Source organism: Malaclemys terrapin, chromosome 1 (assembly GCF_027887155.1).
Source record: "Malaclemys terrapin pileata isolate rMalTer1 chromosome 1, rMalTer1.hap1, whole genome shotgun sequence".
In the NCBI taxonomy this organism is placed as follows: Eukaryota; Metazoa; Chordata; order Testudines; family Emydidae; genus Malaclemys; species Malaclemys terrapin.
Window position 1 is genome coordinate 339,637,460 of NC_071505.1, and position 13,850 is coordinate 339,651,309.

A 13,850-nucleotide genomic window follows, 5' to 3' on the forward strand; every position below is an offset into this window, starting at 1 on the left:
GAGCAGCATAGGGGAAGCCTGGCTTGGTCTATTCACCCTTCATTAAACCCTTTTACTGAGGGGACGGCAGCATTCTCATCCACCTGACAAGGTCTGTGGTGTGAACTTTCAACCAGTGTCCTGACTTTAGATACAGGGTACACAGCTCTCCCCCCACCCCCCCAGATGGTAGGGACCCTATCTTCAGTACATGATCGCACGCACTCTTAGGAACCATTCTCCAGCATTAAGACTCTCCAGGTCAGTCCAGTTGAACATGTAAGAATGCTTGTCGGCCAGCTCTGGAAACACTTCCTCCACGTTAGTTGTCCTCCTGAGCGTCTTATCGTGCATAAGGAATGGCACCCCATCATAGCTGCAAAGCAAACAAGCATCTCAGTTAACCTGCGGCTATTCACTAGCACGTACACCATATTAGAGCAGAACAGTTGGTGTCTGCTCCACCCTCTCTCCAGCTTTTCAGACCAGGGTTAAAATGCGGTCAAGATCTCAATTATTTTTGCAGGCCCTTAATGTTCTTGATTCATTTACAAAGCTACACACAGGAGAAAAATCTCTAAAATGCATTGCAGATGCTTTCATCCGTTTCAAGGTTTTCACAGCTCCACCCTTAACTTAGAGTTTCTCTTAGGATTTGGTAAACTAACTTGGATAAGAACAGAACTCCCCACCTGAGTGATTGCCAAAAAACTCACCCCGTTCTCCTGAAGCCCAAAAACCACTGAAAATTAATTATGAATCCTGTTAATTTTGTTTTATCATGAGAGGCCCTTTATACACGTGTAAAGCAAATAATGCCTGCCCTGAAAGTCTTACAACCTAAAAATTAGACAAATGATAAAATTTTCAAAAGCACCTGAGTTACTTAGGACCCCAATTTCCCCATGTAGGACCCTCAAGTCCCACCGAATTTCAATAAGGTTTAGACTATTAAGTGCCTAATGCATCATCTGTACCGGTGGTGACTGTGTGTAGGATACGTGTAGAACACGCTGCAGTGAAAAGTCTCTGGCATGGGCGATGTAGCGAGGAAAGGTTCCAGCAGCAGGGAGCTGCCTCCCCACTGCCAGAGCCTTTCCCTGCAGCTTGGGTGGGTAGACAGCCCTGTAGAAGGTTCTGCCACGTCTTTAGTCTACTCGCATAAGCCTTGTCTCGGCTATTTAAACTCATGCTGGGGGGCGTGCCGTGTGTGTATTCTACATGCCGCCGTAAGTGTAGACATAGCCTAAGTCACTTTTGAAAATGGTATTTAGTATTCTGAGTTTCCTAGGCACGTTTGAAAATGTCACCTCACAAGTAACGAATGACAGCAACAGTACAGTGGGAATGGAGGACAAAGGTGACTGAAGAAGAGTTATCCAGTTACTCGGGTTTAGTTACAGGCGTTTTTTGGTGGTTCATTTTTCATTTTGACCTGCTTTTGCACTTCTGGGACTTGGTTGGAGCAGGAAGCACACAAATATCGCAAGAGGCACAGTGCTTGTGTTATTTACAAGCCAGTCGGAAGCAGAAGATGCTGGGTTATCTCACAAGAGAGCCTATCTTCACGAGATTCCCAGCCCAACTGCGCAAAAAGTTCTGATAAACATCCAAAGCAAACATGAAATCCAGAGTAGCCTTTTGAGATTCACCTTGCCCTAAACGGTCCAACTAGTACTACTCAGCAGCTCTCCAGACATGAGCTGGCTAAATTTCACAATGCCCCTGTGAAGTACAGAAGCAGTATTCCCATTTCACAGATGGGAAAACTAGGAAGGGGATTAGGAGACTCGCCCCAGACCATAGATGGAGGTAGTGTTGGGGCTAGTTCTTAACTAAGAACTCTGGTTCTTCCTGTGGTCACATTACGCCTGCCTGTCTCTCATAACATTATGAACTTTTTCAAAAAGAGAACTAACCACGGCTTTAAACCTGAACTTAGTGAACAATTTTGTTGCAGATGTGTTAGCCAGAAAAGGATCCTTTGTTGTCCACAGGTGTACTGGCTCTGCAGTGCTAAAACTGGAGTAATAAAGGTCCATATTTTGGTCAGGAAAACCAGATATACTTGTAATGCAGACCAGGCAGCAGATTAGCTGAGCTAAAAAGTTGTTATTTTTATTTAAATGCTTTTGTGACCATAACCACACACACATTTCCCCTGAAGATATGGGTTAACCTAGAGAGGTGTGCTAGATTCAGAGTAAAATATATTAAAGGCAACATCCATACAAGCAGCTGCAGAGGAGGGGGCAGATACCATGAACAGAATTTTGCCCCATGAAGTAAAATAGCCGCATCTATGTACTGCCTATGGGCCCCACCCAGATGTTTAACGAACACTTCAAAGAAGATGACAGAAGAGTGGTAACATTAAAAGAAGAGGAGGGATCCCACGGAGGTTGAAGAGCTGTGGATGAGAATTCTTTGCTGTGGAGTTTTGAAATCTAGCTCAGAGCAGCACAACAAACCCTTTTGAAAGAATAAGGCTCTAGACATGATTCTCACAGTGGGGAAGACAGGTTGGGGCAGCTGTTCGTCGGGAAGCTGCTGCCACGCTTCTCCAGTCACCGGCTGGCCTGAGGTGCAGGGTGTGAAGCCTTGGAAATGGCCAGGGGTGTCAAAGCACAGATCCCCACTGTAGCGAGGCTCAAGAGGGAGATCTTGAATACGGACAGGGTTAAAAGTAAAAACCCATTTGAATCTAATTGGGAGTCTGCCAAGGAGCCTGCCTTGAGCTGGGAGCGGTACAAAGACCTACTTTAGTTGACAGAGCAAATGCAGTCCCAGCTTCACCACTGCCTGCGGAAGGGCCTTATCCGAAATGTCACTCAAATCTTATTTTCTATTTCTAGCAAGGAATTACATAAACTGCCTTTCCACCCAAAGCAACACGCTGACACAGCACCAGTCCTGGCCAGAAGCACATCATGCCTCGACATCTGAAGGTCTTTCATATGGTTTAAAACTCATAGACTCATAGACTCATAGACATTAAGGTCAGAAGGGACCATTATGATCATCTGGTCTGACCCCCTGCATGCTGCAGGCCGCAAGACCCTTCCCTGGACTCTACCGTTGAAGTCCCCAATCCTGTGTTTTAGTGACTTCAATCGGCTGAGACCCTCCTGCTAGTGATCCCTGCCCCATGCTGCGGAGGAAGGCGAAAAACCTCCAGAGGCTCAGCCAATCTACCCTGGAGGAAAATTCCTTCCCGACCCCAAATATGGCGATCAGTAATACCCCGAGCATATAGGCAAGAGTCTCTAGCCTGACCCTTGTTGGCCATTATGCTGTTCATGTACCATTGCTTGGTTTTCCTTGGCTACTATGTTTTATCATTAAACCATTCCCTCCATAAACTCATCCAACTTAATCTTAAAACCAGACAGGTCCGTTGCCCCCACCATTTCCCTCGGAAGGCCGTTCCAATATTTCACCCCTCTGATGGTCAGAAACCTTCGTCTAATTTCAAGCCTAAACTTCCCCCCGGCCAGTTTGTATCCATTCGTTCTCGTGTCCACATTAGTACTAAACTGGAATAATTCCTCTCCCTCCCTTGTATTAACCCCTCTGATATATTTAAACATAGCAATCATATCCCCCCTCAGCCTTCGCTTTGTCAGACTAAACAACCCAAGCTCCTCTAATCTCTTTTCATACGACAGGTTTTCCATTCCTCTGATCATCTTAGTCGCCCTTCTCTGCACCCGTTCCAGTTTGAGTTCATCTTTTTTAAACATGGGAGACCAGAACTGCACACAGTACTCCAAATGAGGTCTCACCAGCGCCTTATACAACGGAAGCAGGACCTCCCTATCTCTACTAGATATACCTCGCCTAATACATCCCAAGACCGCATTGGCTTTTTTCACCGCCACGTCACATTGCCGACTCAGTCATCCTGCGGTCCACAAGGACCCCTAGGTCCTTCTCCTCTTCCGTTACTTCTAACCAATGCGTCCCCATCTTGTAACTAAAATTGTTATTATTCGTCCCCAAGTGCATCACCTTACACTTTTTACTATTAAATTTCATCCTATTTCTGATACTCCAATTCACAAGCTCATTCAAGTCTCCCTGCAGAGTATCCCTATCCTCCTCCGAGTTTGCAACTCCTCCCACCTTCGTATCATCCGCAAACTTTATCAGCCCACTCTTGCAATCGGTCCCGAGGTCAGTTATAAATAGATTAAATAAGATGGGTCCCAAAACCGAACCTTGAGGCACTCCACTAGTAACCTCCCTCCAACCCGACAATTCACCCTTTAATACGACCCGCTGCATTCTCCCCATTAACCAATTCCCTATCCACCTCTGGATTTTCATATCGATCCCCATGTTTTTCATTTTAACCAATAGTTCCTCATGGGGTACTGTATCAAACGCTTTACTGAAATCCAGGTATATTAGGTCCACCGCATTTCCCTTATCTAATAAGTCCGTTACTTTCTCAAAGAAGGAGATCAGATTAGTTTGGCACGATCTGCCCTTCGTAAAACCATGCTGTAATTTATCGCATTTGCCATTAACTTCAAGGTCCTCAACTAGTTTCTCTTTCAGAATCTTCTCCAGCACCTTGCACACTACTGATGTTAAACTAACAGGCCTATAGTTACCCGGGTCACTTTTTTTCCCTTTCTTGAAAATAGGAACCACATTGGCTATTCTCCAGTCTAACGGGACTACCCCCGAGTTTACAGATTCATTAAATATAGTCGCTAATGGGCCTGCTATTTCCCGCGCCAATTCCTTCAATATTCTCGGATGAAGATCGTCCGGTCCACCCGACTTAGTCCCATTAAGGCGTTCTAGTTTTGTTTCTACCTCGGATGCGGTAATCCCCCATCCCGTATGCCCCTCTGTAACGGTGCTAGTATCCCTAATACCTTCATTGGCCTCATTAAACACCGATGCAAAATATTCATTGAGATATTGCGCCATGCCTAGATTATCTTTAATCTCCTCTCCGGCTATAGTCTTCAGCGGTCCCACTTCTTCTTTCTTTGCTTTCTTCCTATTTATATGGCTGTAAAACCTCTTACTATTACTTTTAATTCCCCTCGCTAAGTCCAACTCTTCCTGGCCTTTGGCCTTTCTCACTCTATCTCTACATTCTCTGACTTCGCTAAGGTAAGTTTCCTTACTGATCCCTCCCCTCTTCCACTCTTTGTACGCTTTCTGTTTTTTCCTAATCGCCCCTTTCAGCCGGTCGCTCATCCAGCTCGGTCTAAGTCTCTTGCTTAGTAATCTTTTTCCCTTTTTGGGGATACAGGCCTCTGACAGCTCTTGCATCTTTAACTTAAAGTAATCCCAGGCTTCTTCTGCCTTTAGGTCCCTTAATACGTTTGCCCAATCCACTTCCCTTACCCAGACACGGAATGAAGAGTGTTGACTGTTTAAGGTAGATAGGCGCCCACGACTCAGTACATTTCTCAGCACAGTGTACTCAAACACGCTTTAACCAACACAGTGCCGTGCAGAAACCCTGTGTGGCCCTTAACGTTCCCTCCCCTTTCTAATCCCCTCCCTGGCCCCATCCAGGTGTGTTGTCACTTGGAATGCCCGGGCTAAGTAGCATTGTACAAACATGCACAGGTAAGAAAGGCACTGCGTGTACAGCGGAGCCCTGACTTTATAAAGATCCTGCAGGATGCATTTCATGAATCAAGGGGGGCATGATGTCAAAGAAACATGCAGACTCCACACTCCCATGGAGGCAGGGGAGACACAAGCTTTTCAGTTGAAGGGCAGATCAGGGTTCTCCTGCAGGGGGCAGTAGACAGCTCGGCAGCTGAAACACAGGACTGCCATTTCAGCAGCATGATGTGGTCCAGGCTCAAGGTGTTTGAGTGATACTTTCAACTCCACAATTCTGCAAGGTCAGCTGACTCTGTTAGAATAGCTACGCAAAGCGACCAGGATCATCCCAGACACACAAGCGATTATTTTGCTTCCAATGGTATTCTCTTTGCAACAGTTAATGACTTAACTTTGGAATGATTCTAAAGGGATTAAGCCGCTATCAACCCTGATTTGTCCTTCAACACTACAAAATGACCTCCCGCTAGAGCGGAGAGGAACTTCCATTATGGTTTAAATCTGTTTGCTGTCAGACGGCAATTGCAAAAGACAAGCCCTGATGTTCAAACTCCATAACCCACAAGCCTATCTTTTACCGCAGAGACGCCTTTCAGATAGAATAACCCACCAAAGTGGTGGGTTTAAAAAAAAAATTGTGCGTCTCTCTTGTGGGTTAATTTCAAGCTATTTCTTAGCATCAGATATGAACCCTGATCCACACTATATGCAAATGCAGTGTCACTATTAGACAAGCAAGAGAGGGTCACTGACTTTCAGTGTAGCAAAATGAAACCACGAGAATCCACATCCTCCCCCATGCAAAGAACGAGACTCAGATTTAGCATCTAACCTAACAACAGCAATAAAAAGGATCCTCTCCAGGATTCAGCCTGGCACATGTGATTACAGCCCTGGGAAGGTACTAAAAGGAATGCCTTTTCTGAGTGTGGTTTGCTATGCATCCACATCTCACATGTTAGTGAGTGCCCTCTTGCTATCCCTTCCCCATTTCACCCTACCTCTGTTCCCCTCTCTCACTTCCTTCCTTTTTTCCTGTGCCCCATTCGTCTATTCCACTTCATTCATTTTTGTTGCATGCATTAACCAGTTCTTCAACACTGTGATACTCTCCCTTTTTATATCTTCCACTTAACAACCTTGCATTTGGTCCCAAAGTGCAAGTTCAAAGAGAAGCAGCAGGACTGTGACTTGTATCTTCCAATTCAAAATAAATATCCCATCTAACCTTGCATACAGCCTCCCTCACTTGCTGCTGCTTATTCTTTATTACACACAATCCTGCACCTGGCCTTAAATTAGCTCCTTGGGCAAGGACTGTCCTTCTACTCTGTGTTTATACACAGCAGTTCTACGATGGGGCCCTGAGCCTGACTGCTGCTGCTAGGTGCTACCATAATAGTGGTAGTCACACACAATCATCCTTAAAAATGTCCCTTTGAAGTTCTGCCTCCCATTCAGTAGGAGCAAACAACAGTGGAAGTTTGTTGTACAGACGATGTTGAATCTGCTTTCTGCAAATGTGCACATGTTGTATGTCTATGAAGAAAACATGCATCAAATATTTATATTTAAGAGATCTAGGAGGTCTGAGGAAATTAAATGCAGAAAATTCCCCTCTTAGACATTTTTTATGTGAGAATAACTCCACTCTTTCAAAGATTTCCCCTAACTCAGCCTTGCCAAGTTCTACAGTGTAGAACTGATTTTTTTTGGGGGGGGGGGGGAAGGGGAAATGGGGGGGAACAGGCAAATAAAAATCTAATTAAATTTTCTTCATCTTTAGCATCATGGTAAGGGAAGGCAAAGAGATTTTGTGTCTGGGCTGGTAAATTCTCATGGCCGTTTTAACTCGGGTGGCACTTGTACAATGCAATGAAAAAATGTAGGACTTTCATTCTCCTTCCCTGCCAACAGAACTTCACTATAGCCAAGCTCTTTACAAGCAGGTTCCACTGTATTCCTTTGGAGAATGCAGCCAGACTAAGGCAAACCAGCCCCATGTTATCTTATTTCATCATAATAAAACAAAATATCGACAAGATGGCACCCTGTCGTGAATTTTGGTCCTTGATCTGAAGATTAGTAGAAAGTCTGGTTTCCTTTATAATTTAATTTTTAATCATTGTGCCAGCCAAATGACTAACATACATACTTTATAAATAGCAACATATGAGAAGATACGAGCACATTCTCCAAGAGGCCCTTCTCAGAGGATGCTACAGACACTGCAGTGGAAAACTTAAGTGGTAAAATTCAGATCTGGAACCAAAACAAAGCAGATCTAGGGATTTGGGTTGGAGGGGGTCACTAAAGAAAATCACTGCACTTGAAGCAAACAGTTACACAGACTTGCCTTATCACGACGTCAGCTTGCACTCCATGTGTTTTCTGCTCCACTGCTTTTTGGAAGGACATCAGAGTGTTTTCTGGCGCCAGCTAGGGAAGAAGCAGTGAAAAAGTGTATTAATAAAGTAGCAATGTTTATAAAGCCCTCTTTCGGTAAGCCACACATGACGCTGCAACAACACCGCAACAAATAAATCAAAATACCTACAAGAGATAATTAAAAGGTTGAAGAGACAACAAAGCACCATTACTGAAAAAGTATTACAAGACTTCATAAAATGTACTCCATGAGAATCATGTTATATCACTGGAACGAACTGGCTAGGGGTAGTACGTGTAATTACTACCGCCCTTCATAGATGGAACTCAACCTGCCCAGCAGCATGCTTTAAATCTGTTAGCTGCTAACAGAGAGTCTCCTTTACTCAGTTGGTAGGAGCCAGTTCATTCCGAGAGCTATACTGAATAATCATGATGCGCACTGAAGTCCTAGTGAGCTCTGGATTTGTTATCATACGCTGTTTAAAAGATTTGATAACGTGTACTGGTCAGCTGCAATGGTTCTCAAATTGTGGTTTATAGATGACTGATGGCCTGCAGAGTGCTTGTTGGTGTGCCCATAAAGGCTGGCTGGTTACATGGAGTTGGCACCTCTTAGTAACAGCTATTCATGGGTGCTGGAAGTAGAGTAGGGTTACCATATTTTAAGTGTCCAAAAAGAGGACACTCCACGGGGCCCCGGCCCCGCCCCAACTCCGCCCCCATCCCCACCCCTGCCCCGACCCTTCCCGGCCCCACCCCAACTCCATCCCCTCCCCCGAACGCTTCGCCCCCCCTGCCCCTCCCCCTCCCCTGCTTCCCGCGAACATTCGATTCGTGGGAAGCCTGAAGCAGGCAGGCAGCAGGTAAGCTGGGCTGGGGGGCGCGAGGAGGTGTGGCTCAGTCCGGCCTCCCCAGCCGAGCGGCTTCTTTCGGCGGCCGGCTGGCCCAGGCCAAGAGGCTCTGGCCCTGGCATCTCCCACCCGGCTCGGCTCGGGCCCTGGGGCGCCAGCCCCCGGCCGAGCACCGCCGGCCCCTCCCTCCCTATTTTCCCGGACATGTCCGGCTTTTGGGGATTTCCTCCCGGATGGGGATTTGAGGCCCGAAAATCCGGACATACGGTAACCCTAAAGTAGAGGTGCTGCCGCACCCTTTGGCTTGAAGAGGTTTCCATCAATGTACATACTGTTTTACAAAAATAAAGAGTAAGCCACAATGTCTGTCTAGAAAAGTTTCCAATCAAAGACAAACTAGTCAAACAAACAAGGAAAGGGGGAACACCGACAACCCTCACCACATGAGTCACATGAGGTCAAGATAAAGATAATTTATTTCAAATATAAGTGCAATGTCCAAAGCTGCCAGAAGGGGGCAGCATTCAAGCAAAGATCCTGGTCAGCCGGCAAAAACATATTTGAGGTTACCCCTTGCTAAAGCGCTCCCTGCTCTTGCCTAGCTTTCAGAGTCCCATGTCTTACCAAATAGCTCAGGTTTCATTAAGATGAACAAAGCAACTTGATCCTGTTTCCACTGAGCATCACTCGACAGTCTTTTCCCAGGCTGCACTCACTCACACAGAAACAACAGGCTGGCACCTGCAAAGGCGACGTCTGAGCCTGATCCTACGCGGGGTAGCTTAAGAAAGAGAAGTGCAAAGCTGGTGTATGGACACAGTGCCGGAGTTAGGAGCTATTGTGAACACAGGCCTCACATCTGCTTTTTAAAGCCCACTTAAAAGGCTTCTGAGTAGAACAGGAAAAAACCAAACTATACTATAAAATTCTAATTATGCTAATATAACAAATATAAAACTATTATCAATAGCTATTTACAGGCGATCAAAGAGAAAAGCTGGAGAAATCTGTGGATGCTGGGTTTCCGACTCAGGCCACATGGTGGTAAGAAGGAACTGGAGAGCTGCTGGCCCGTACTGCCTCTTCTACCATTGGTCTGGAACATGTGTGGGCCAGTGGACACTACTTGTTCGACTCGGGTGCATGAGAACCAGCACTTGAAGAAGAATGTGGATTCTGGCAGATGTTTTCTCTGCCCAGTCATGGTACTTCTCTCACTGAGCTAAGCACAATAGCAGTGACTAGAAATATAAACCCAACTGTAGCATCAAAAGGCAAATGAGTGGAACTTCTCTGAGGATCTGTCTATGGAACATTGAAAAACAACAAATTAGACCAACCCCACAGCACAGATTCCACAAATCAACATGTTGGTGGTTGTTATTGTCATGGTTAACTTCTGGGGGAAACCATGACACCGGGACCCATCCACATGGACACTACACGACACCCCAACATCAACCTATCAAGACAACCACACTGGGAACTGAATTATCTGTACTCTCCAAGGGACTGAACGTCTGCACCACCACAGAACCTTATACCATCCTCACGTGTAGAACTAGAAACATTAATTCACCGACTTCACCTCAAGGAATTTTCACAATGAAGACATCACCCACAGCTACCACATCCGCACCAACAGTCACAAGCCAAAAAAATCCAACTATCGTTGGTTAATGATAAAATCAGCAGACAAAGGAGGCACCATTGTAGTCCTCAGTCAATGACTAAGGCTAAGATTTAGTCATAGGTATTTTTAGTAAAAGTCATGGACAAGTCACGGGCAATAACTGCCCGTGACTTGTCCATGACCTGTACTATAAATACCCCTGACCAAATCTTAGCTGCTCTGGGGGGGCACAGCTATTCGGGGGTGGGGGACGGACACACCTAGAGGCACCGCTGCTGCTCTGGGACCGCTGCTCCAGGGCCGCCCCTGGGACTGTTGCCGCTCCAGTGGTCCCGGGGCCGCTCCAGCAGTTGCTGGTGCGGCTGGCCCCCGGGGCTACTCCAGCTGCTCAGGTAGCCTCGGGGCCTGCTGCACCGGCCACTGCAGAAGTCACAAAGATCTCGGAAAGTTACGGAATCCGTGACCTCCATGACAGATTTGCAGCCTTACTTATGACGACTACGTTAATGAGCCCACCAACAATTCTGACACCACCTACTATAAAGAACTGAAGGAATACCCTACACCATAATCCACCCAGGAATTTAAAGATATAATCAAATCCTTCCCCAAACAACTCCAAGAGAACCTCTATAACCTCATCCCCCTGAACCCACCCCAGGGAACTTCTACATGCTTCCCAAGATACACCAGGGAACCTAGGCAGACCCATCATATCGGGCCATGGCACTCTTACTGAAGGAATATCAGGACCCAAGGAAACCATCCTCCAAAAGGCCAGTTTCCTCCAGGACACCACCAAGTTCTTCCAGAAACTCTGCAGCATTAACAAGCTCCCTCAGAACACCATCCTTGCCCCTATGGAAGTCAATTTCCTATACGCCAAACATCCCTCACCAGGATGACATTGCTGCCTGCCTCAGATATGAAACCACTCAGAATCATAGAATATCAGGGTTGGAAAGGACCTCAGGAGGTCATCTAGTCCAACCCCCTGCTCAAAGCAGGACCAATTCTCAACTCAATCATCCCAGCCAGGGCTTTGTCAAGCCTGACCTTAAAAACCTCTAAGAAAGGAGATTCCACCACCTCCCTAGGTAACCCATTCCAGTGCTTCACCACCCTCCTAGTGAAAAAGTTTTTCCTAATATCCAACCTAAACCTCCCCAACTGCAACTTGAGACCATTACTCCTTGTTCTGTCATCAGGTACCACTGAGAACAGTCTAGATCCATCCTCTTTGGAACCCCCTTTCAGGTAGTTGAAAGCAGCTATCAAATCCCCCCCCTCATTCTTCTCTTCTGCAGCCTAAACAATCCCAGTTCCCTCAGCCTCTCCTCATAAGTCATGTGCTCCAGCCCCCTAATCATTTTTGTTGTCCTCCGCTGGACTCTTTCCAATTTTTCCACATCCTTCTTGTAGTGTGGGGCCCAAAACTGGACACAGTACTCCAGATGAGGCCTCACCAATGTTGAATAGAGGGGAATGATCACATCCCTCGATCTGCTGGCAATGCCCCTACTTATCCAGCCCAAAATGCCGTTAGCCTTTCTTGGCAACAAGGGCACACTGTTGACTCATATCCAGCTTCTCGTCCACTGTAACCCCTAGGTCCTTTTCTGCAGGACTTCTTCCTAACCATTCGGTCCCTAGTCTGTAACAGTGCATGGGATTCTTCCATCCTAAGTGCAGGACTCTGCACATGTCTTTGTTGAACCTCATCAGGTTTCTTTTGGCCCAATCCTCTAATTTGTCTTGGTCCCTCTGTATCCTGTCCCTACCCTCCAGCGTATCTACCACTCCTCCCAGTTTAGAGTCATCTGCAAACTTGCTGAGAGTGCAGTCCACACCATCCTCCAGATCATTAATGAAGATATTGAACAAAACCGGCCCCAGGACTGACCCCTGGGGCACTCCAATTGAAACCGGCTGCCAACTAGACATGGAGCCATTGATCACTACCCATTGAGAAATCCACTGCAAACATCTCCAAACTCATCCATTTCATCCTCACCCATAACCAACTTTACCTTGAACAACAAACACTTTGTCCAAACAATGTTTATAGGCCACTCCCTCACAGATTTCCCCCGCACCTCAACACCCACCATCCATCACACTCTCTCTAGATTAACACACCCACACCAGCATCAGCTTCCAGGACATCACGATCAACTTCAACAAGGGAAACCCATGGATCACCACACTTACCTCCACAGATCCAGTGACCACCTTAGACACACCAAGAAATCTATTATCTACAGCTAGGCACTCGAATACCACAGAATATGCTCAGAAGAGAAAGTCTGGGATACACATCTCCACACACTTAAAACCACCGTCACGAGACAAGGACATTCCACCAGAGAAGTAGATCACATCATGGAGTGGGCCACCCAAATACTCTGGGAGAACCTGTTTCAATACAGAAATAAAATCTCCTCCGACTGCACCACCCCTAGTTGTCACCTACCACCCCACATTGGAACCCATGTGGGGTAGCATCAAACAATTACAATCTATACTACATGGGACCCTATCCTGAAAGAAATCTTTCCTGAATCCCCTCTTCTGGTCTTCAAATACCCCTCCCCCCATAGTGTTACAAAGCTCATCATCTGAAGCAAGCTCCCCACAGATCAGGACACACCAACTCAAAGCAGCAACAGACCCTGAGAGAGCAACAGCTGCAAAACCTGCAAACATCTTTCTACTGCTCTGATGATGAATATCCCCCCCACCCCACCCCCAACACACCTTTCAAGATTCCTGGGTCCTACCCATGCCTATCACAACATGTAGTGTTTCTCATCCAGTGCATCAAATGCCCCAGCAACAACTATGTGAGCGAAGACAGACAATCACTATGCTCTTGAAAGAACTCACACAGAAAAATTATAAAAAACAAACACCCCCCATCACCTGTGGGTGAACACTTTTCACAAAGCAAATCACACCTCTCAGTCCTTTGTCCTCTAAGGAAACCTGCACAATGCCTTCAAAAGATGAGCCTGGGAACTTAAATTCATAACTGTGCTGGTCACTAAAAACCATGGATTTAATAGAGACTCTGGTTTTATAACCCATTACAACAATTTGTAACACACCCTGCTAGCAACTAACCCTCCATTGTCCTATGACTGCAGAAGTGTTAATTGCCCACTTCATTTTAAGTGGTCTCCTACAACATGTGTGAATCCCTTAGGTTTAATAATCTGTCCCACCTTGTATTTAGTTTGGACAATCTGGTTACTTTCTCCAGACCCGAGGAAGAGCTCTGTGAAGCTCAAAAGTTTGTCCTTTCCACTAACAGAAGTTGCTCCAACAACAGATTTAAAAATTTTATTAAAGTTAATGTTTAAAATTAAATATACACAAATTAAGAGGGAAGGTAC

At 46.0% G+C, this 13,850-nt stretch overlaps 1 protein-coding gene across 3 annotated transcripts in view; it reads right to left on the bottom strand.

Moving 5' to 3' along the window:
* The window catches only part of GDPD5 (glycerophosphodiester phosphodiesterase domain containing 5), a 327,641-nt gene that overhangs the window by 36,270 nt on the left and 277,521 nt on the right, over positions 1-13,850 (bottom strand). For all 3 annotated transcript variants that reach the window (XM_054015849.1, XM_054015850.1, XM_054015847.1), the window contains 2 exons: positions 7,937-8,019; positions 205-355 (listed from right to left, as the gene is read on the bottom strand). In XM_054015849.1, coding sequence (XP_053871824.1) covers positions 205-355; positions 7,937-8,019 — 234 coding nt within the window. The remainder of the gene's footprint in view (positions 1-204; positions 356-7,936; positions 8,020-13,850) is intronic.